Consider the following 20,745-nt stretch of genomic DNA (forward strand, 5'->3'; position numbering starts at 1 on the left):
CTGTGGGGTGAATATCTAGCATAAGTCCAGAGAAGAAGGGCTAATGTGCAAATTATTGAAGGGCACGTTTATAGTCACAGTCCCATGTCTAATGACAGGCTTTAGGAAGCCCTTCAGCCTTGTTTGGAGTTACCAGAACATGCTAGCATCCCCAGCATCAAGCAATATATTATCTGAGAAATGCAAGCAGGCTTGTGACGTGCAAAAACCTTTTCATTTGCTGATGATAATAAAGCGAATGATTAAAACAAAAGGCCTTGGGAGTCCCAGCTCAGGTAACCCACAGCTCTGGAATTTGATCCCGGTGTTACTGACGCATCCCTTGACGTCGGTGAAGCCCTCAGTGTGGGTGCAGCTTTCTACCCCAGGCACCTGTGAGGCCCGGGGCTCCATTCTGGCCCTCGGAAGTCGTTATGGCTCCATGTCTTAGAAGAAGATGGGGAATCTTTGCCTAAGGGGAGGCCTGTTCATTATCCCTCTGGATTTTTCAACGTTCCTCTCCCCACTTAAGACCCAACAAGCTGACTCTGGAGCAAGCACAGCCCCCACACAGCCCTAGCATCCTCAGGACCCTGAGACACCAACTGAGGCAGTATTTGTGTTATGAATATGCTCCCATGGCTAGCTTTTCTGTGAATCCTGGTTCATTTTTTCCCAGACTCAGAACCTAGGGTGGGGCGAGCAGGGGCTACCACATACTAACATGTCCGTATGTGAGAAACATGCGGTAGGAACCCTGGATTCTCAGCTAACAAGCACATTCTAACTCCGACTCGCCACCCCCATGGCGGGAGAGCAGACAGGAGGGCAACCAGAAAGCAGGCGCAGAGGTGCTCCTGGGCCTACAGCTCCCTGGGGCGGCTCAGGCCACGGGGCCCGCTGCACTCGTGGGACCCACTCAGTCTGTCCTCCTCCTTTCTGTCCTGCTGCGGCCGCCATTTTATTTCTTTCAGGCACTCACTTGTCATCTTTGGCCTTGGTGCTCTCTCGTCCACTCCGATTCACCTCTCACACCACCCTCAGGTTAAATTTTCAAACACTCTTTCCAGCAAGTCACTCCTTGGCCTTCCCAAGCTGAGCATTAGGACACTCACCGTCTGCGGTCCCAGACCACCTCCACCCCCACCTCAACCACCATGAACGAGACAGAAGCCAAGCACCGTTTGCTGAGCACCTACTATGTGCCACCCTCACTGCCTCACAAGTTAGCTCGTTGTAGATCAGGAGCGGCCACTCGTGAGCTGGCATCAGAAGCCAGGTCTGTGTGACTCCGAAGCTGGCTTCCTGAAGCCTGCCTCCCAGACACTAACCTTCCAACTCCACGGTGGCAATGGTACGAATTAGTATCAAGTGGGACTGTCGCCTGAACGGCAACCTCAATGTTACCCGCCTTCCCTCTGCCTTCAATGAATTCTACCCCCAGACCTCTCTTTCTTGGGGCCTCAACACCTCACCTCTTCCTTAGCTACTCCATGAGCTCTCCATGAGGTTTAAGTGCTCTGGGGTTTGAAGCCCGTTTGCGACACTAAGAAGACCATCTGTGTGGCCTCTCACGACCTCAAATTCCCTCACATTTGTATCTGCTTTGAGAGACGCTCTCCCAGATGGGAGGCAGACACTATCCCCACTGGGCAGAGAACGGAAACCATGGCCAGATAGATTAAGTGACTTGCCCGAGGCAAGGAAGAAGCAGCTGGAATTAGAGCACCAGGTCCCCATCCCCAGCCCTGTCCACGAGTGCTCCGTAACCCGTGTGAGTCCTGCCAGGAGCCCTCGCCTCCGTGCCCTCCCTGCTCCGGGACAGGGCTCTGAGACCTGCAGTGGGCTGCAGGCAGGCAGGGGGTGTCCCGGGGACCAGGTTCCCCAGCTGGGCCAGGGCACTCACCAGCCTGGAGCCAGATCTGTTCCAGCGTGGTCCACAGCTGCATGGGGCCCTGCTTCAGGACCGAACAGGGCATGGTCAGCTCCGACATGGCCTCCTCCAGCCGGGAGGCTGCGATGGACGACGCTCGCCGGGAGCCTGCGGAGCAAGAGGGGACGGGCTGAGCAGTAGCCAGAGTGCCGCGCGGTGCAGGCCCCAGGAGCAGTGACTGTCCAGTTCCACCGGGAAAGACAGGGCACCTAGGCAGGGTGGGTGGCATGGCCTGATAGCCACCAAGCAGCTCAGAGACCCACCAGGAAGGGCCCACTGCATACTCTCCCCTTCACATAGGGACAGCAGCTCTCTGAGGGGCAACCAGGCAGACACCCTACTAGGAATCTATCCCTAGGAAGACAGTCACAAATGTCAGCAGAGATGCTGGTCCTGCTACTGCCCATGACACCGAAAACAACAGGAGTTACCCGAGCATCCAACAATAGGGACTGATCAGAAGTAAGCGAGGATACAGTCATCTGTGACTCTGCAGTCATTAAAATATACCAGTGATGTCTAAATACGGATGTCGAAACATCTCTCACATATAGTTAGATTTTAAAAAGCCAGTTACTGAAGAATAGAATCACATTTTTATAAAAAAGAAATATGGGCATGGAAACAAGTCTGAAAGGCCATTTATTAAGGCCTGGGTGGTGAAACTATACATGGGTTTTCTTTTCTTTTGCTATTTTTACTTTCTGTTTTCACAAGTGTGTATTATTGTGTCCTAGGTATAAAGGTCCCCCTTGGGCTGTGCTGGGAAGGAGCCTTGGGTAGCATTTCAAGTCAGACCTCTGCCCTCTGGAAAACCTCTCCCTGTGGCAATTCTTGGTGACCTGGGCCCCCGTTCAGGATATATAAGCTGTTGACATTTATAATTCCCATGCAGGTGAAATGTGAGCACTTTCTCTCTCTCGCACAGAGGCAATAAAGGCTCCAATAAACTCAGGAGACCTCAGGGCAAACCACGGAGGATTTCAGTTTATGAGACAAGTGAACACGGAGTCCTAATAACTGTGTTCATAATTCTTCCCTAATTGCCAGGGAGCTCCCGGCCCCCCTCTGCCCTTAACCATTCCCTCCTTGGAGACAGCAGCTCTCCATGCGCCAAGCATGGAGATGAGCCTCTAAAGTCAGGCGCCAGGCTCGCCTTCCGGAATCAACTCCATCCCTTGACAACGAAGGTGCAACTTGGCTCACATCCACAGGAGTGAAAAAAAAAAAAGAGCAATTCCACTAACGACAACTCGCTTTCGTTCCCATGACTGAATCTTCTCGTGTTTCTGAGGAAGGTGTTCTGCTTTAATCAGGTCCTCAGTCAGAAAATGTTTCAGTCTGTAGTTCCTGAACTCATTTGAATTTCACAAGCCCTGGGTTTCAGGATGAGTTTTTCCAGGAAAGAGTTAGCTTTGGGCTTAGAATTGTAAACAGCTCAGCCCATTCCTTTCTATTTGCCTTGATCTGCGGCCGCGGAGGGTGGACTGCAGCCTCTGGCTTTGGCCGAAGGGGAAACAGTTTCTGTGCTCCACAGCCATCTTCCCACCCGGCCCTCCTCTTCATGCCCTGCCCACTCCAGCTGCCCCTCGCCCGCCCCAGGGCCAGCAGCCAGCCCTACTCGGAGCCAAGGTCAGCCCCGAAACACGCCTGAGGGTAGCCCCTCAGCACCGGGGCCGTTGAGCAGCAGCCGGCAAGGAGTGGTGGCGGGTCTGGCCAGGCTGGGCAGATGCCACTCCCGGTAAGCGCTTTTGGGCTGGGAGAGTGCGCCGTAGGCCACACAGACAGCTGTCCCGGGCATGCTCTTACCAGAGTCTGCGTCGTGGGCATCGGGCAAGGTCAGGTGCATGCCACTCTGCTTCTTCATTGTGAGGCCCTCGGCGAGGCTGCCATCCTTTTCCAGGCCTCTGCAAGGCAAGGGAGGGCAGGGCCCGATGAGGCAGAGGCTGGCAGGGAGGACCAGGTGGCCTCACTAGAAGGTAGACTGCAAGGCACTGAGAGTTCAGGCCCGAGAACAGAGCCAAAGTCACTGGGAAGCACGAGGATCACTAGAGAGGTAGGACAGGTCAGCACGGGTCCGGGCCACACAGGCTGAGGACTGGAAACTCCCACGCTGCCTACGCTCTCCTCTGACGTGGGTGAGGCCAGAAGCTCCCCGGGCCAGGCTGAGTGAGGCCTTTTCTACCTTTTGTTGCCCTCACAACATCCAGCAGAGTGCCAGGCAGAGAGGGGGGCTTGGGGACTGGCCTTCAAGGAAAGCGTTGTCTTCCCAGGGCACCAGAAGTGCTCCAGCCCACCCCCACGGGAGGAGGGCCCAGATGCCACCCCCTGTCTCAGGCTCCCCTTCCTTAGGCAGCTAGGGTAGCCCCAGAGGAGCTGGGAGGCCCCCGGGGTGGCAGATTAAACACCGCTGCCCCCAATTCCCCAGCTCCCATACTGCTGGTGGTAGTTGGGGCGGGGGGCTCCTCTTTTTTCAGAGTGGGAGGTAGGGAGAGTCAGGAAGGAGCCACCAGCTCAGAAAGGCAGCACAGCCCACTGTGGCCATCCTGGGGCACATGCAGCTCCCGGCCAGCCCCTTCCCACTGCTGACGAAGCCCCTGAGCCTTGACCCTGCTGGCCGGGCAAACTCAGAGGAGGATCGAGGCAGAAGGTGCAGGAGAGGAGCCTGGGCCAGAGGCTTCTTTCGGGCTTCTTCCCGGCTTCTTCCCTTCAGAGGGCCACCAAGACGATGGTCCTGCAGAGAGTGCCAGGGTCTGGGCTGTCCTTGCCATCCTAACTCAGGCGCACACTGGCCCCAGCTTGGGGCTGTGGCTGCACAGCCATCTCAGTGGCGCTAGAGGAAACCATCCAGGACCTCGGGCTGGTTCCCTTCCTCCGCCACCTTCCTCCCATCCCCAGGTGGCACCCGAGCCCGGTGCAAAAGAGCCAGAGACAGCAGGCTAAACTCATAGGCCACCCTTCTTAGCTTTGTGACCCTTGGAAAAGCTACTTGACCTTTCTAAGTCTTAGTTTTCTCATCCTGAAAATCGGCATAACATCCATCTCACAGGTTGCTGTGAGGAGCAAACGAGATGCATGGGCAGGTGCTGGCCCAGGCCAGACCCACAGATTCCGCCTCCCGTCCGTAAAGGGACCCCTGCGAGGGCCCTGGAAACAGCCCATCTGGGGGAGTACCTGCTGCCTGGCTCTAGGCCAACGCCAGGTATGGCCCCTACCTTGCAGAACCTCACAGCCAGATGGGCAGAGGAGACAGTCCAAGTCGAGCAATCAGCAGAGACCCACAAGGGCAGTGATAAGCTGAAGCAGTTTAGAGCTGGGCTCCATGAAGGAGGGGCATCTGGACAGGCCTGAGGGGTGATCACGACTTTAGACCAGCAGTGTGGGACTGGCCCAGGCAGAACGGAGGAAGGGAGCATGCCAGGGAGTTCAGTGGGAGGTAGGGCCACTAGGGGGTGGCGGGGTGGTAGGGTAGGCAGACCTTCAGGCTGTGGATTCTGGTCTTGATCCTTGGCTGCCCCAAACTAGATTTTACAAGCCCTGGTTTCTGATCTGTGGCCCCAGGTTCAGGGAAGAATCCTCCCCGTCTCCTAGGAAAGTCCGGAGGTTCTGGGTCCAGGCTTCTGGTCCAGGTAGTCCTGCCCTACCCCAGATGGGGAGCCCAGGAGAGGTGTCCAGGGCCTTCCTGTTGCGATGAGCTCTGGCAGCCCTGCAGCTCTGCTGCTCCCAGGGAGGCACGGTGGGCCTTCAATGCCGGAGACAAAGCTGCAGCTCAGAGGGGCCCCGCCACGACTGACCACTGACCGTGTGGATGAGCACACAGCCATCCAGATACGAATGCGGACAGGGAACAGCCAGTGGGGGTGGCTCTACAGAAGGGGACCAGCTGTGCGCCTGCTCCAGTGGCCTCAGCAGGGAGCGAGAAAGCGAGGGGCATCTGAGTGTAGTCCCCTCTCATCAGAGTCTGGTCCTTGCCCTCAGGCCACCAAGCTGCCAGGTGGCCTCCCATTCCCTTTCTGAAAAGTCCCTCACCCTAGAGCCTCCTTCTGGCAGCTTCCACCCACTGGTCCTGCTCTGCCCAGGAACCTCCCAGGCTCCCAGGCCTGCAAAGTGAGGGCTGACCCTGCCCAGGGTGTTTTACCCCATCTGATCGCCCTGGGGCCTCCCCTTAAAATTTCACCACTGGAGACGTTCTGGAAATTTGAAAGCCTTCTGGGCTCCCAAAGTCCTTGTGAAAATGCAAACACCCAGCAGAGTAGGGTCCCCTGAGGTCTTAGGGAGATGACACAGCTAGCAATCCCAGAGAAGGGGAGGGCTTGGGGACCAGAGGACCAGAAAGCGGCAGCGTGTCCACTCTGCACGAGGCCCCCTTTCCCTTTGGGCTGCACAGGCTGAGCCCAGGCGTCCCATTGGCTTTGAGCAAAGACTTTCTGCAGATTCAGCCCAGACAAGAGTGCCCTGCTCTGGCCCAGGAAGAACCTAGATGCCAGGCCAGGGACTACAGCAGGAGACAGGATGCACGGAGACTGTGGTGTCTGGGGAGAAGCGTGGTGGCCCTTCAGGATCCCGCTACCTCCTCTTCCTCCTCTTCTAGCCTCCATATGGAATCGGGAAAGAAGTGACAGCCTCCATAGGCTGGGACTCAGGAGACCTGGGTTCGAGTCCAGCACTAGCGCTCGCCAGGCAAGTGACTCTGGAAAATTCCGTAAGGTCTCTGAGTCTCAGTTTCCTCACTGGGCTAGGAGTAAAATCTGATCGTGTATACGATAAAGCAAGAAACCCAGCACCTGGCACAGGTGCTCAACAATGATTTCTCTTTCCTCCTCCCATCCTGAACTTCCATTTCCTAAATAGGGTCTTACGCACTTCACAGAAGATTGTAAGAGGTCACAATTGGCCCACGGATGTGAAAAGCCCCGTGAGCAGTAAGTTCCACACTCCTACCATCCCCATCTTGCCAGGCATGGTGACCACTCAGCTGTGGTCTGTTGCCTTGACAACCACCCTCTGGCAACACAAGGGACAATGACAGCCACTCACCCCAGCTGGGAGAAGCTGTAGAGGGTCTGCCACAGCTGCAGCATCTGTCTGCAGGTCATGAGGGCTTCCTCCGGGCCTTTCAGCACCTGCTCCAGCTTCACCTTGGTGAACATCAGGCTGCGGGGAGGGAGTGGCCGTCAGCTCGCCCTGGCGAGGGCGCCCTCCCACCTGGGGATTCTGCCCCAGCCCGGCACCCCCACCTGCCCCGCTCCCCAGCACACAGGAGGCAGAGTGCCCTGAGTGTGGCAGCCTCTGCCGACCCTGGGACCACTTGCTTTCTCTCTGTGCCTCAGTTTCTCCCCATGTTGGCTGCCAAAGCACAAAGCACTCTCTGCATTCGTCAGTGCTCACTCCATGTGTCCGCTGACCAATCTTGCCCACCTCTGGAGCACTGTCGGGGGCGATTACTGGTGGTTTGCTCTTCCTTCCCACATCCTCAGCCAAGCATTGTCCTATGTCCTCGAACCTGTGGTCTGGCTTTACCCTTAGCTGCCCCACATGACCCAGGACGGGCCTCGAATAGGAGATCCGCCCAGAAAGCCACTCTGAGTCAGTGAGGTGAAGCCAGGGATTGCTGAGGAGGTCACCGGGGCCAGAGTCCCGCTTTCTACCTTGGCAGCACACAGCAGGGGCCCCGTTAATTACCCCTAAGTGGAACTGCAAACTCTGTTTCCTGCCCCCGGATACATGAGGAAGATGGTGTCATACTTTACCAAAGGATTCTTCCTTGAATTTCCCAAAATAGCCAGCTCCCCTTACATAATCCATAGGATTAAAGCAACATGAAATCCTATTCAAATCGCTACTGTGCAATGAGAGCGAGCAACTTCAGAATTTCTTTCAACCTGAAAAGCTGAAGTCCTCTGAGGTAAGACCAGTGTGGGGATGTGGCCCTTACAGTGGCTGGGAAGGAGGGGCTGCTCCACCTGGAGGCAGGACCCCAGGAGGGGTGTGTGGGTCCCTCTCTCTGCCCTGGACACAGCAGGGACAGCCAAAGGATTTCACACAGACCAAGGAGAACACTTGCTCACCAAGGACTGAGGTGCAGCCCTGGGGGCCCTGCTGCGCCAGGTGTTGGCCCTTCAGCTGCTGGGAGGTCTGGGGGTCCTGGAGGAGGGGTCCAGGCAGCAGCTATTTAGCACCCAGCATGGAAGGAGGGCGATATTTCCTCCCTGGCACTGCCAGCAGTACTGACGCACACCGACCACCTGTGCCGCCTGCAGAGAGTGGCTGAGCCACCAAGGCCAGTGAGGCTGCGGCTCCCGGTTCTCACTGAGCGGGGACGAGTGAGGCCCCTTGATCCACAGCATCACTGCTGCGTAACCCACGTGACTGCCAGGCCCCGAACCTGATCGCTGCCTGGAGGTTCTGCTGGGCCACCTGGCGGCCGCACAAAGGCCTTCCCCGCTGGGGGCCTTCCCTGACCTCCCAGGCAGCAGGAGGGGGCAGGCCCTGCTCAGGGAGGCCAGGCCTGTACCTGGGGCTGCCCCTCTGACCTGCCCCCTCCGCTGGGGTCCTGGCCTCCCTCTCCTCTGCCCCGAGACCTGGGCCTCCAGCCTCTTAAAGGACTTGGATGTCCGTACTCTGCTCCTTTCTTTTCACACCTTGTTTTTCTTAGGTTGTGACTTGGTAGAGAATGAAGAGGGTGGCATTTACCCCAGTCCTCTTTTCAAAAGAGGGAGTTTCTGGATGAGTATTATTCTTCTTCCTCACTATTCCTCAAAAATGCCTTTCCTGCTCCCCCATACAGGTTGCCCCTTGACATGGCCCGTCCCCCACACTTCACCCCCCCCCGCCTCCCGCCAAGACTGACCATAAATCCCACCTCTCAGGTCGGCCTGCATTCTTCTTGGAACATCAACTAATGACCACCTAGATGGCCCATAAGGTCCCGAGGGCAGAGGCCGAGGTCCCCCAGTATGGACCGCACGGGCCTGGCACACCCCTGAGCAGGGCTGACCTGGTGGGCGGGGGCAGCCGCTGGGGGAACCGGGCCTCCCATCTGTACCCTCTTTCCCAGAGGTGCAAAGGGTCCAACACTCCACAGGGATTAGGAGCCTGTGCTTTTGGGAATCTGAAGAAGAGCACACAATGTCCGCAAGGCAACAATTAGAGTGCTATAAATGACACATTGCCCGGAGAATCGAGGGCTGTATTTTTGGATCAGACTCGATGCTGAGAGAACAGAGAAGGGGTCTTGGTAGAGCTGGTGGGAAGCAGGATGGGACTGGGTGAAAGGAGACACATGCGGTGTGGAGGGAGCAGCAGGTTGGAGCAATAGGTGTTTGGCAAGGCGGGAAAGCCCCTCCCCTCAGGCAGCCAGAGCAGCGGAGTCCCCTGGGCCGGGCAGGTTCCCAGGGACAGCTCCTGGGCAGGCCAGCTCTGCAGCATTCCCCCAGCCCTCCCCACACTCCTCTGCAGCACACTTCTCCCTGCCAGAGCCCCCTTCTCAGTGCTGCTCCCTGCATCCCTGAGGGCCAGCTGGGCCCACAGCAGACCTGACCACACCATGTGCTTGGAGCAGAAGTGGCCAAAAGCTGAGTTGGCATCGCAGTAACTTCTACCAACCCAGGCTGTAGCTTTGCAGCCACTGACATTCCATTAGCGTGAGTGGCCCAGAGCGGAATTTCTCAATCCAACCACATCCTTTCTGGGCTGGGGCAAGTGCTCCAACAGTCACTCTTGGTCTGATCCTTCACTCCCAGATCCTGGGAGGCTCCAGATTAGCTCCTGAGAGTTCCTTGGTCTGGCAATTGAGCACCGCCAGAGGGATCTTCCTCTACCACGAGCCCTGCCCCGGATGTCCACGTCTGCCATCCAAGCGCTTCTGCGTGGCCTTCACAGCCTTTCCCTTCTGGCTCCACCTTGGATTCCTGCACTCTCCCCATGACCTTGGGCACGTGTGCGCTGATCACGTGGGTATTAGCAGCTCCCTGAACCTCAGGACAGGCTCCTGGACTCACCCATGCTTTGCTCCGCATCGTGCCCTCTGCTGACACTCACCCTTCCTAACCCGATGCCACCCTCTGACTTTCTCTGTGTGTCCCCATAGGGCTGCACGCCCCTCCAGGACAGTCTGCACTAAGTCAGGATGTGGTTATAAGCACCCCTGCCAGCTTGCCTCTAGTTCCCTGCGGAACTCTCGCCCCGCTCCAGCAGGGATCTGCATGCAACTCCCCTCCCTCGGAGGGAGTTAAGCTAAGCAGCAGGGCCCCTCCATCCTGCTGCCCACACACTCTTGGCCCAGTTCTCAGAAAGCCTGATGGAGCCCTGGTGTGCCACCATGGCTGACGGGCGATGACCCTGGGCCCCCACAGGGGAGTCAGAGCCGTGGCCACAGCCCCACCAGCATGCCGTGCTCCCCGGGTGGGCCGTGGGGAGGCTGCTGGCAGCGGGGGCTGGAGACAGAGTGGGCAAGCTTGGGCCCTGCACCCCCCTCAAGCAGCCCAGACCCTTGCTTACCTGTCTCATATACTGAATGAGTCTAAAATGTCACTTGAATAAAGGATTCTGCGGCTTAAAAAAAAAACCACTATTTCAATCTCGTGGTTCTAGTACTCCTCCAAGAAGTCCCTATGTGACCATCCTGTCCTCCTCTGAATGTCTGGGACTGTGTCCAGTTAGCACCTATTACATTTGATAGATATATTGTTGGGGCTCAGGACACACCACCCCAAAATATGACTGTCGGAGACCAGAATATGCCACCCCAAAATACACTTTGGCATATTTTGGGCTGGTTATTCTGAGAAACTGCAGACACAGGAGTAGATCTGAAAAGCTGTCCTTTTGTAAAAGAAATTGACATCTATAAAGGAAATCTATATTAGTAAAAGTATCTGTATTAGGAAGCGGGCTGCCCCAGACAACTTTTATTACCTGAGACACTTTACCTGCATAACAAGACGACCTTTATTCACACATTCCTCCCCTCATGCTCCCATAACTTATGCTGCCCACCCCACCCCACGAAGCCCCCAGCCCCTGTTCCTTTCTGTAGCTCAGGATGCTATATAAGCTTCAATCATCTGGCCCTTCCTTGAGTCTCATATTTTGTAGGACTGCGGCGCATATGCATAGAATTAAACATGGTTTTTCTCCTGTTGATGTGTCTTATGTCACTTTAATTCATAGCCCAGCCAAAGGACCTGGAAGGGTGGAGGGACGCCATTTTCCCCTCTCCTGCTGTGTATACCATCTTTTTTGCTACTTAGGCTTAAGAGTTTAATAATAAAGATAAACTCATATCAAGCATTTTCAAAGTCAGACACTCTAGAAACAGTCACGGCCAGTCCTGCGCACAGAGGTTAAGGCCACCTGTGCCCCACTGTGCGTCCCACCTGGACGGCAAGTACCTGCAGGACAGGGCCCGCCTCCCTTCCCCGGGCCGGCATGGCGCTGAGCACACGGTGTCTGTTCGCCTGATTCCTCACACAGCAACAAGCAGAGCGCTGGCCAATTCTGCTTCAAACTGTCCCAAAGCAAAGCTTTACCCCTCACGAGAGCAGGGCCTGGGGAGGAATAGCGGGCCCGGGCACGACATGGAGGCGTCTGGCTCCTCCTGACTGGGGGTCTTCATCCCAGGGGACAGTCACTGGGCAAGGCCAATAGTATAGTACACCCGAGGAGCGTCCCTGGGACGGGAATACCTGAATACCGGGATCTAGAGGCCCTTCAATATTCTCACACTCTGATGAGGAGTGGAGTCCACGAGAGGAATGGCCACATTACTGTCCTCAAATCCTGTACTGCGACATCACTCAGAGTGAGCAGACACTGGCCCAGAAGGAGTCAGAAACCCAAGCCAGCTCCGTTGTCACAGGTTCCACACCTGCAAACAGGAGTGAAGTCACCTGCCACCAGGCTGAATGGAGATGACCTATAAGCGGCAGCTGAGAATCGCCACAGCTGCATGCGGCTCTCCAAGCACACGACTGCCTGGTGCTCAGGAGGGGGCCTCCGGCTTTGAAACTGCAGGCCTGCCAGATCCCGCAAAGAAGCTTCCAGGCAGAGCACTCTGAAGATGCCCAGAAAGCCCTTGAGCTTCCCGGCCTGTTCAGTTAGGCCCATTGCCTCTAGGACCTAAGACGGGCTTGTGACAGGAAGAGAATGGGCGGAGGATGGGAGGGGGTGCAAGAGCCACAGGGTCCCAGGCAAAGCACCGCTGGCTGTGACCCCCTCTTGGGAGCATTTTCCTGTCTTAAGCTGTGGAAGCCCACGCAAAATAAACACAGGTCTTTTAAGGCCAAACACCCCTGCCACACCGTCAGTATCTGAAGAAAGATGTGAAAGTGAGTGTCCTCTCTGGGGAGGGGAGGAGCAAGGGTCATGTAAACAGCCATGTGCTCCGTCCCACTGCTGGGGCTGGGAGGGAGTCTCGGTCCTGAGACTTGTTCCTGGCACTCTCCGCAGCCTCAGCCAAACCACGCAGCATGCCTGCCTGGTCCCGGCAGGGAGCCCCACCAGAGACAGAAGCCCTCCGGAGAGAGCCGCCAGAGCCTTCAGCAGTCCATGCTGGCCACCCTCACGCCAGGCTTGGTGCCCTCTCTGCCACCATCCTAACCACCCACCTCATCTATCACGGTGCTCCGGACAAGGGTGGGGACCTGCCACCGCCGTCCCACCCCCCGCACCGGCATGCACAATCCAGCACCCAGGGGCACAGACAAGCACTCAGCTGGCCCTGCAGAGCCATGAGCTATCTCAGCCCCACAGGGTCTGACGGTCTGTCTGGGCAGCCCCGCTCCTGTGGGGGAAGACAGAGACCAGCGAGGTCGGCGTCTTTGCTCCCTGTTACAAATGGCTGTGCCACAGGCCACCCGCTTTGCCCGTCTCCCCAGCCGCTCCAGCTGGGGGCTAATGATGGCCGTTCCCAAGAGAATGCTGGCATCTGCCTCCTCTTCTTCCCTTTCTGCGCTCCTGGGGCAGGATCAGACTGCTAATTATTTGTCAGAAGGATTAAGACTTGGAGCTGTTCCCATATGAGGCAAAGACAAACAATTTCTTCCCACTGCTATAAAGAGGAAAGAGCTTAGGGTGAGCCTCCTCAGACCTGGGTGGGCATGATCTTTGCAAAACGTTCTTTTAAAAAGAATTATTTTGTAAATAGGGGATATTTTTGTGATGTCTCTGGCTAAGCAAGCACTGTCCTGGGGTCAGAGGTCACCCCCTTACCTGGGGGCTCCAATCCCCCCCACAAACTGTCCCCTCCCTGGCTGTGCACCCCACTCTTGTGGTAGAGAGAGTTTTGGCAGCAGGAAAAGACACAGGCTATGTGGCCAGTGAGCACAACGGGTCCATACACGTTTCCGACAGCAGCTCCCTGGAGATCCTCAGCACCCGCAAGAGACACTGGAACACGGGAACTGCCGTGTGCCTGGGGGAGCCACCTCTGGCCGTGGCTCAGTCCCCGTCAAATGGGAGGATGCACGTTGAACACGGCCTTCAGCAGCGAATGATGCAGGCGTGCTCAGGCTCTGCTGCTCACTACAAGTGCCTTAACCTCTCTGATAGTGCCAATCTGTCTGCAAAGCAGGGACAGTCACGGTACTGCCCAGGAGCACTAAGGGAAGTAGAGCTGTGCCTGGTATACAGTAACCCCTCAGGAAAGCTGAGCTGGCATTCTCAGGCAGCTCTGTCCTTCTGACCTGTCTTCCCTCCCAGATCCTGCCCTCGACTGGGCAGGGACCAGGTCCTTCTTACCTTTGCATCCCCAGTGCCTGCCCTCATATCGCTCGACCATCTTTGCTGAAGAACAGAAGGGGAAAGTTGAGTCACAAGGGCTCACCGAGGCCAAGACGCTGTGGGTGTGTCAGAATCAGAGCAACTCCACGGAAGCGAAGCTGCAGTGCCCTGTGGAACCTTCTCTCCACCCTCCCGGTCCTGCGGGTCCCACCTGAGCGTGCCTGGGCTGGGCGGCTCCTCCTGGCTATCGTGGGGGCCTGCCACGGAGGGGTGGAAGGGTGGCGGCAGGTGGCAGGTGTGGCGAATGCACGGGAGGGGGCATTATCCCTTTAAAGGACAGTAATTAGTAATTCCAGCTGATGGCTGAGCGCTGCTGTTTTAATGAAGAGTTCTATTTTTATAGAAAACACACAATTGAGTGAAAAAGCAGGCTATTCTCTGAGTCAGGCAGCCACACCTCTGGAAAGTCTAACTCCTCGGCCAGGAGGCCAGAGCCTCTGCACAGCACAGGATGGACGGGAGGTGGGCCCATCCTGCCTGCACCAAGTCAGGCTCGGTGCAGAAAAGCAGGGACCGAGTCAGGTGACCCAAGTGTCCCTTCTTCTGGCCATGTGACAAAGGCTCAGTTTCTCATCTCTAAAATGGGAATGACAGTATCTATTTGCCCTGAGGAATGTTGTGTTAAAATAACGCACACAAGGTTCAATCCATGTCTGCCCTCACGCTCATCCTCACTTACCTAGCCCCTGTTACATGCAGGTGCCTACTTGGCCCCTCTGTGCCTCCGCTTCCTCATCTGTAAAATGGGAACACTGACCGTTCCTATCCCTCCTAGGGTTGCGGAGAGGATTGCAGAGTTAAGGGAGTGAAGTGCTCACGGCAATGCCAGGCACAGAGTGGGCCCGGGAGCACTGCTGCTGTTGTTATCACTGACGCTCTTGGGGTTCCAGCACCCTGGGTCTTCCTGTCAATCAGCCAGCGTGGGTCCTACCCCTGCTTGGCCACTCATCAGCTACTTGATCATGAGACATCATCTAACTTTCCCATTAGTTTCTTCACTTTAAAAACAGGAGTGTTGTAAAGACTAAAAAGCAAATCAAACCAAAATAACAAAAAGCAGAGTGAGGGGTGTGGGAGCATCCTGCAGCTGTGAGATGCCAAACCCCCATGTGTTCCCCGCCTTCCACAAAACAAAACAGCTCTACCAGCCGGAGGGTCTCCTGGGGTGTGCGGGGTGCCCAGTGGGGGGATGGTGGCAGAGGAGAGGCCACAGTCTCTGCCCCAAAAGGGCTTCCAAATTCAAACGATGAAGAGGCAATTAGGAAACACAAACGAACAGAATCAGGGACTCAGCTGAGTGGTTCAGCCTTAAAGGGCAGGGGCTTCGAGGACAAAGTGGACTGAGGACAGGTCGGATTTGGATGCCAAAGAGGAGAGGAGGGCACCCCCTAGGCCTGGAGTGGGCAGGAGACCTCACGCACATGGCAGGAGGGGGGTAGGCAGAGTGGAAGGAACGGCCCCTCCGAGCAGGAGCCAGCCTGTCCCCCGACCCCTGCCCCACTCAGTGTCGTCACCCAGACACTGGCCAGGATGCCAGGGCCACGCTGGGCAACACAGGACTCCCAGACTCTGGGAAAGACGCCATTAGAACAATTAAATGTTTAAATTCACACACATTTTTAAAGGGACTCTAACAGGAGCCACCTCCCTGAAAGGGGAGGGCCATCGTCACTGCCAGCTTTACTACCTTGCCAGAGACTAATCCCCAACGTGGAGGGGACCCTTTTTAGCAGTTCTACTTAACCCTGAAACCAATTACTTTTCCTTGGGTTTGGAGGATTATACTGACCATGTCCCCTAATCTTTCAAGGCTCACAATGACCTTATGCCTCTTAATGAATTCATTTAATGTGATCTGACTTTGAAGCTTTGACAAAATCAACAGCCCCAACACTTCTGCTTCCTGAAATTAGCTCCTCCTTCCCTGAAAGGCCCCGCCCCGCCTGGCGCACACCATGGGCCCAGCCTGTGACTGGCGTTCCTCTCTGGTCTGTGCTGACTGACGGCTGACCCCACCGGCCTCCAGGCCTGGGCTTCTGTCACTGCAGCCACCCCCAGTTACCTCGACACGACTCACCAAACACAGATTCATGATCTTCAAAGACTTAAATATAAACCACACGGAACCTTTTTTCATAATCATTTAGGGGCGGAAGAACGTCCCCAAAGAAAGCCTGTGGGTGGAACAAAGGTAGGTTTCCAGCCTGGTGTGAGACACAAAGGAGCAAACGTATCGGTCTCTCTACCCAGTGAGCAGACCCCCAGGGACCTGAGGACCACCCCTGCAAAGGGAAGGTCAGCCCTGCTTCTTGGCATGGGCCGTCTCCCAGGGGCAGGAAGGCTTTGTCTGGGGCTGGGCCACCCCTGCCTCAGAGAGCCACATGCTGGGCCACAGTGCCTGTCCCCAGCCCATGCTGTAAGCAGGGACATCAACAAGTTTCAGGAAGCAAAGGGCTAGAACCACCTTTGAAGACAAATGAAGAACTTCTTTTGAAAAAACCTGCAAATATCTGTGTTCCCTTCCTCCTTCCTCTCTTCCCCAGAGAGACAGAACAGCCTACGTCGTCTACCCGCTAGGTCTGAAGGTGAGCAGAGCCTGAGGACCACTTCTTACAACCGGTATGTGTCGCACAGAGTGAGATCACAGAGCCTCTCATGGGACGACCAAAGAAGGGAAATGCTGAATGTCAACCCAGCTTAGCTGATGAGGAACTGACCTTTGGGGAAGGAGTTGATGCTGCCAGTGATTACAACTGGCTTAACACTTCCCCCAGCCACATGGCCTGAAAGTTTACCCTGACCGCTGGTGGCCGGTGTCCTCCTTGGGGCTGTGGTAGCCAGGCATGTTGAAGGAACCCAGCAAAGTGATAAACTATGTGTGTGCTAATACCTTTGATTCCAACCCCCTCCCTGGAGTGTTGGTATTCTAGGCATCCTTTGATGTGCTGCAAATCCCTAATAAGAAAAATCAAATAAACACACTGGCTTTAAGTCAGAAATGTTAACAGACCCCTTCTGCTCGGGGGAATGCACCCCTAGAAATGTATCACATGCCACCTGGAAAGAAGGTGAGGAGGGCCCGGTAGATCACAAACGTGCCTTTAAGGTCCAACTTTAGCCTCCACTGGATTCAGCCAGGGTCTGGCCCCAGCTAACGCCTAGTTATCAGCTCAAACATTTTCCAAAACAGTCTAGGTTTTCTGGGGCAGATGGCTGTGGCCGTTCCATTTGTTTACGCGGGCAAGCTCTGGCTTGCTGAGAGGGCCATATTGTTCCTGTGTTGCTGAGTGCCTCTGGGCCCCAACACACCTTCCCCCAGGACTTCCCAAGGACCCTGGGGCCAGTGCTGGGCCAGCAGAAACTCCCGAGGGCCACCCTGACCGATGGGGGTTCAGGGGGTGGGAGGCAGCGACCTTGCCCACTGTGGGGATGGGAAGGGGAAACCATTTGCTCCTCCACCGACCTATGTATGGCCTGGGCTTTCAAAACCAGCCTGGCCGGCTGCCAGGCCTGGGCGGGAGCACTGAGTGACAGGCTGGTTATTGGAAAGCTCCCATCATTAGCCAGGAACTTTGTTTGGTTACCATGGTGACCTTCACTACACTGAGGGCTGACTAAAGCCCAAGGAATCTGTTACCTAAAACCATCGCCCCACGGAGCCCCTGGCTTCAGGAAGGACACTTATCAGTGGCCTGTTCCCCTCGACCTGGTCCCCTGCCCCTCCCTGGTTGGGCCTCCCAGCTGCCTCCCATACCCCAAATGAGAAGAAAGGACAGCAAAGGCGTCTCCAAGCTTGCACGGGACATCTCACATTCCGCGGCTTGGCCCAGAACCCAGGCCCGAACAGGGAGCCTGCCACCCGCTGAAGCCCCCTGCAGGCCCTCCTTGCCAGCTGGCCAGGGACAGCTCGGCTGGCACATGTGTCCAGGGCTTAGTCAGAAGCCCACAAGATTTCAGGAAGCCGCTCGGGGTGTCTGGTTCCCACCGTGCGAGGTTCACACTGTCCCTGCGGGGCTGTCACTCTCTGCCTCATCACGTTTTTGCCTTTTTAAACCCGAGCTCCATTAACTAAAGGTCATCCCTTCTGCGCAGAAATCAAGATCCTCTTCGCTTTGCTTTCTAATCCCTGAATTCAGAAGGCTTTTCCCAAGTTTGACTCCACGAAGATGAGTTTTTCTCTGGGAGTTTAGAGGCTCCTATATGGGAACCGTGACCTCTTGTGCAGTTAAAGAACTTAAAAACCTCTTCCCAGAGCTTCCTCCCCTGCCTCTGCTCAGGGCCCAGTCTGGCCGCCTACCCCACACACTGCCGCCCTCGGGGCCCAGGCTACAGCCTGCCGCTGTTTGCGGGCAGCCTCCTCTGTCCATTGGCTGTGTGACCTTCTCTCATCCGAGTCTCACAGCAGACCTGCAAGCAGGTGGACGTGGAGCAGATGAGGAAACACAGGCAAGGAGAGGAGGGGCAAGCTGTGCAGGTGGCACGGGTCAGCGACAGACAGAACTCGAGGGCAGGAACCAGCTATGTGGACAGGGGTCCATCCACCCACCGTCTTCCTCCCCTGTGGCAGGCCTCCCAAAGCGGTGACACGGCAAAGCCCCCCCCCCCCCCACTGGCCTGCCAGCTTCTTTCACTGACGCAGGCTCTGGGATCGCAGGCACCGATGGCCTCTGCAGAAACGAAATGCCTCTAACAGGACTCAGTTACCGCACGGGCCTTGGCGAGGGGCCTTTAAGTGTCCTTTGGATACAGACCTTTGCTGGTCAATGAGGTCAGGGCAAAGGGGGTTTGGTTTTTGTGGTTTTGCCGCAGTGATATTTACTGGACCGGTTGTTTAATTAACTGCCTTGGCAACAGCTGGAGCCACACACAGCTTGTCCCCAGTGCAGGGAGCAGCTGGGGAAGGAGGACACAGTGTCAATCGAAGAGTAATGACATTTTTCAGTGATCCCTGACCCGTAATGCACTCAATGACATTTCCTGCTAATCCCTGGGTTTCTGTACTCCAGGGTTTTATCTGTGGAGAACAGAACTGACTTATCTGCAAAGAGACATGGTCATACCCTACGGCCACTCACCAGGGCTGGGTGGTGGATGGATTCCCAGCCCCCACTCAAACAGTATGTAGATATATTTTTTGCTTTAAACAACAGAGATTTATAAATCTGGAGGCCAGAAGCCCCTGTATTTTTTCTAGTTAGTTTTGTAGCCTTCTAGGGACAGCTCAGATCAAAACAGAGCTCCGCATGGTTCCCAACCGCCCCCTGCCCCCTGGACAAGCAGACTGGGGAAAGTGAGCCACCACTGGGGATGGGGTGCTCGGGCCCCCAGATGCTCTGCAGCACAGCACTCTACAGTGACAGGAAACAGACAAACCCTCAGAATCCCTCAGGGGATGGGACTCGAATGCTTTCCTTCTGACCTCGGAGCAGTCTCCGCGCTGCCGGCCCCACGTCCTCCAGAGCTCCGGAAACCCCTGCAGTTGCTCTGCCCTGGCTGCGCGGGTGAGTCGTTCCCACGGCAGAGGCTGCCCCTTTAAGGCTCCTGACCGCAGAAGTGGGGACACTGCTGTCCAGGCAGCTCCTTGCTAGCCTCGGGGAGGCACCGAGACAGGGGCACATTGCCCTGCATGTTGACAAACAGCCTCTGCACCAGGGCTCCTCGACCTTTGTGGGGATCAGGCCTCTCTGAGAATGTGCTGAAAGCTCTCTCTGTGGATAAGTGCATGCACACACAAAATGTCACAGTTCAGGTCCGGGGGGCTTGGAGGCCCAGATGTCCACCCACGTGCCTCCTGGGGAAGTCACCAACTTCAAGGCAAGGACTTCCCCCCCACCCCAAAACACTGTCAGGGAGTGGAGCATTTCCTGGTGAAGCAGTCAGCGCCTGAGTGAGGTGGGAGGAGGGGAGGGTGGGAGGAGGGGAGGGTGGGGTGGGCACACGGGAGCAGGGCAGCAGCTGGGATACACATGGTCCACGTGGACAGGGACAGCTTCCTAGCCGCCCAAGAGCCTGGGAAGATGGGGGTGCTCCTGGGGTGAGTCAGGGAAGCTGAGGGGGCGCCCGAGGGCTGGCCCCATGCACTGGACAGACCACGCTCCCTACCACACCTCACATAGCTGGGCTGCAGATCCCCAGGAGGGAGTCAGCCTTTCTCCCCACCCCTGGCCGGGGCGGCGTCAGCCTGGTAGAAGGCATCCGGCACAGAAGTGAGGAAGGGACACTGATCAGTGTGATGCCAGGTGCCGGAAGGGAAAGGCCCCTCAGCTGGACTTGGGGTCCGAGGAGGGGCCAAGGGGGCAGGTGCGAATGTCCTTCCTTCGCCCATCGGAACAGCTCTGCTCCCCCCGCTTCACGTTCTCAGCTTACATGTGAGATTTCACGTGGAAAAAGGACTTGCTGACCAGACCACTTCTGATGCCGAGCTGAGCCTCTTGTTCCTTCTGTGACGTGCACGGAGATCCAGGGTGGCCGAGGAGCTCCCCCCTTCCCCACCCTCGGATTCTGAGCCTTTCTGTCGGACCATCTGTATCTCCAATGGACTGTTTGTTTCCATGGAAGTGTAACTGACAAGAGCGCGCACACACGTACGTGCACACACACACACACACAGGCACACATGCCAGCGGCCGGGGCCACACCCTCCAGGCAGGCGCGAGGGTGGAGTGGGGGGGAAGCGAGGTCCTGGCACCAGGAGTGGAGAACCTTGGTCTTTTGTGCATTTTCATCAGCAATTAAAGTAAGATAAAGTGTTACCGCCCCTACTGCTGTACTGCACATGGGATCAATGAGACAAGGTATATAAACCCCTTATCCACACACACAGTTTTCTCTGTGTTTTAGGATTCCCTAAGCTACCTGCCTTTCTAAGTGAAATTATTCCCATTTCAATAGCCCCCTGAATGCTGGATCAAAAGTCAGGATCAGGGAAGTCCCTGGAACACAAAGGACGGGCTCTGTCCAGTTGGCTGTGCACGCTGCTTACACCTGGCTGTGAGCGGTGGGGCCCGCCTGGGCTAGGGCAGTGGGAGGGTCAGGCTGGGTTAGGGTAAGCA

At 56.3% G+C, this 20,745-nt stretch overlaps 1 protein-coding gene across 2 annotated transcripts in view; it reads right to left on the reverse strand.

Annotated features, from left to right (window-relative positions):
* TTC7A (tetratricopeptide repeat domain 7A) overlaps positions 1–20,745 on the reverse strand; it is a 117,290-nt gene that overhangs the window by 19,027 nt on the left and 77,518 nt on the right. For both annotated transcript variants that reach the window (XM_069494934.1, XM_069494933.1), the window contains 3 exons: positions 6,950–7,066; positions 3,722–3,819; positions 1,886–2,020 (listed from right to left, as the gene is read on the reverse strand). In XM_069494934.1, the coding sequence (XP_069351035.1) occupies positions 1,886–2,020; positions 3,722–3,819; positions 6,950–7,066 (350 nt within the window). The remainder of the gene's footprint in view (positions 1–1,885; positions 2,021–3,721; positions 3,820–6,949; positions 7,067–20,745) is intronic.

This window comes from Eulemur rufifrons, chromosome 19 (assembly GCF_041146395.1).
Source record: "Eulemur rufifrons isolate Redbay chromosome 19, OSU_ERuf_1, whole genome shotgun sequence".
NCBI lineage: Eukaryota > Metazoa > Chordata > Mammalia > Primates > Lemuridae > Eulemur > Eulemur rufifrons.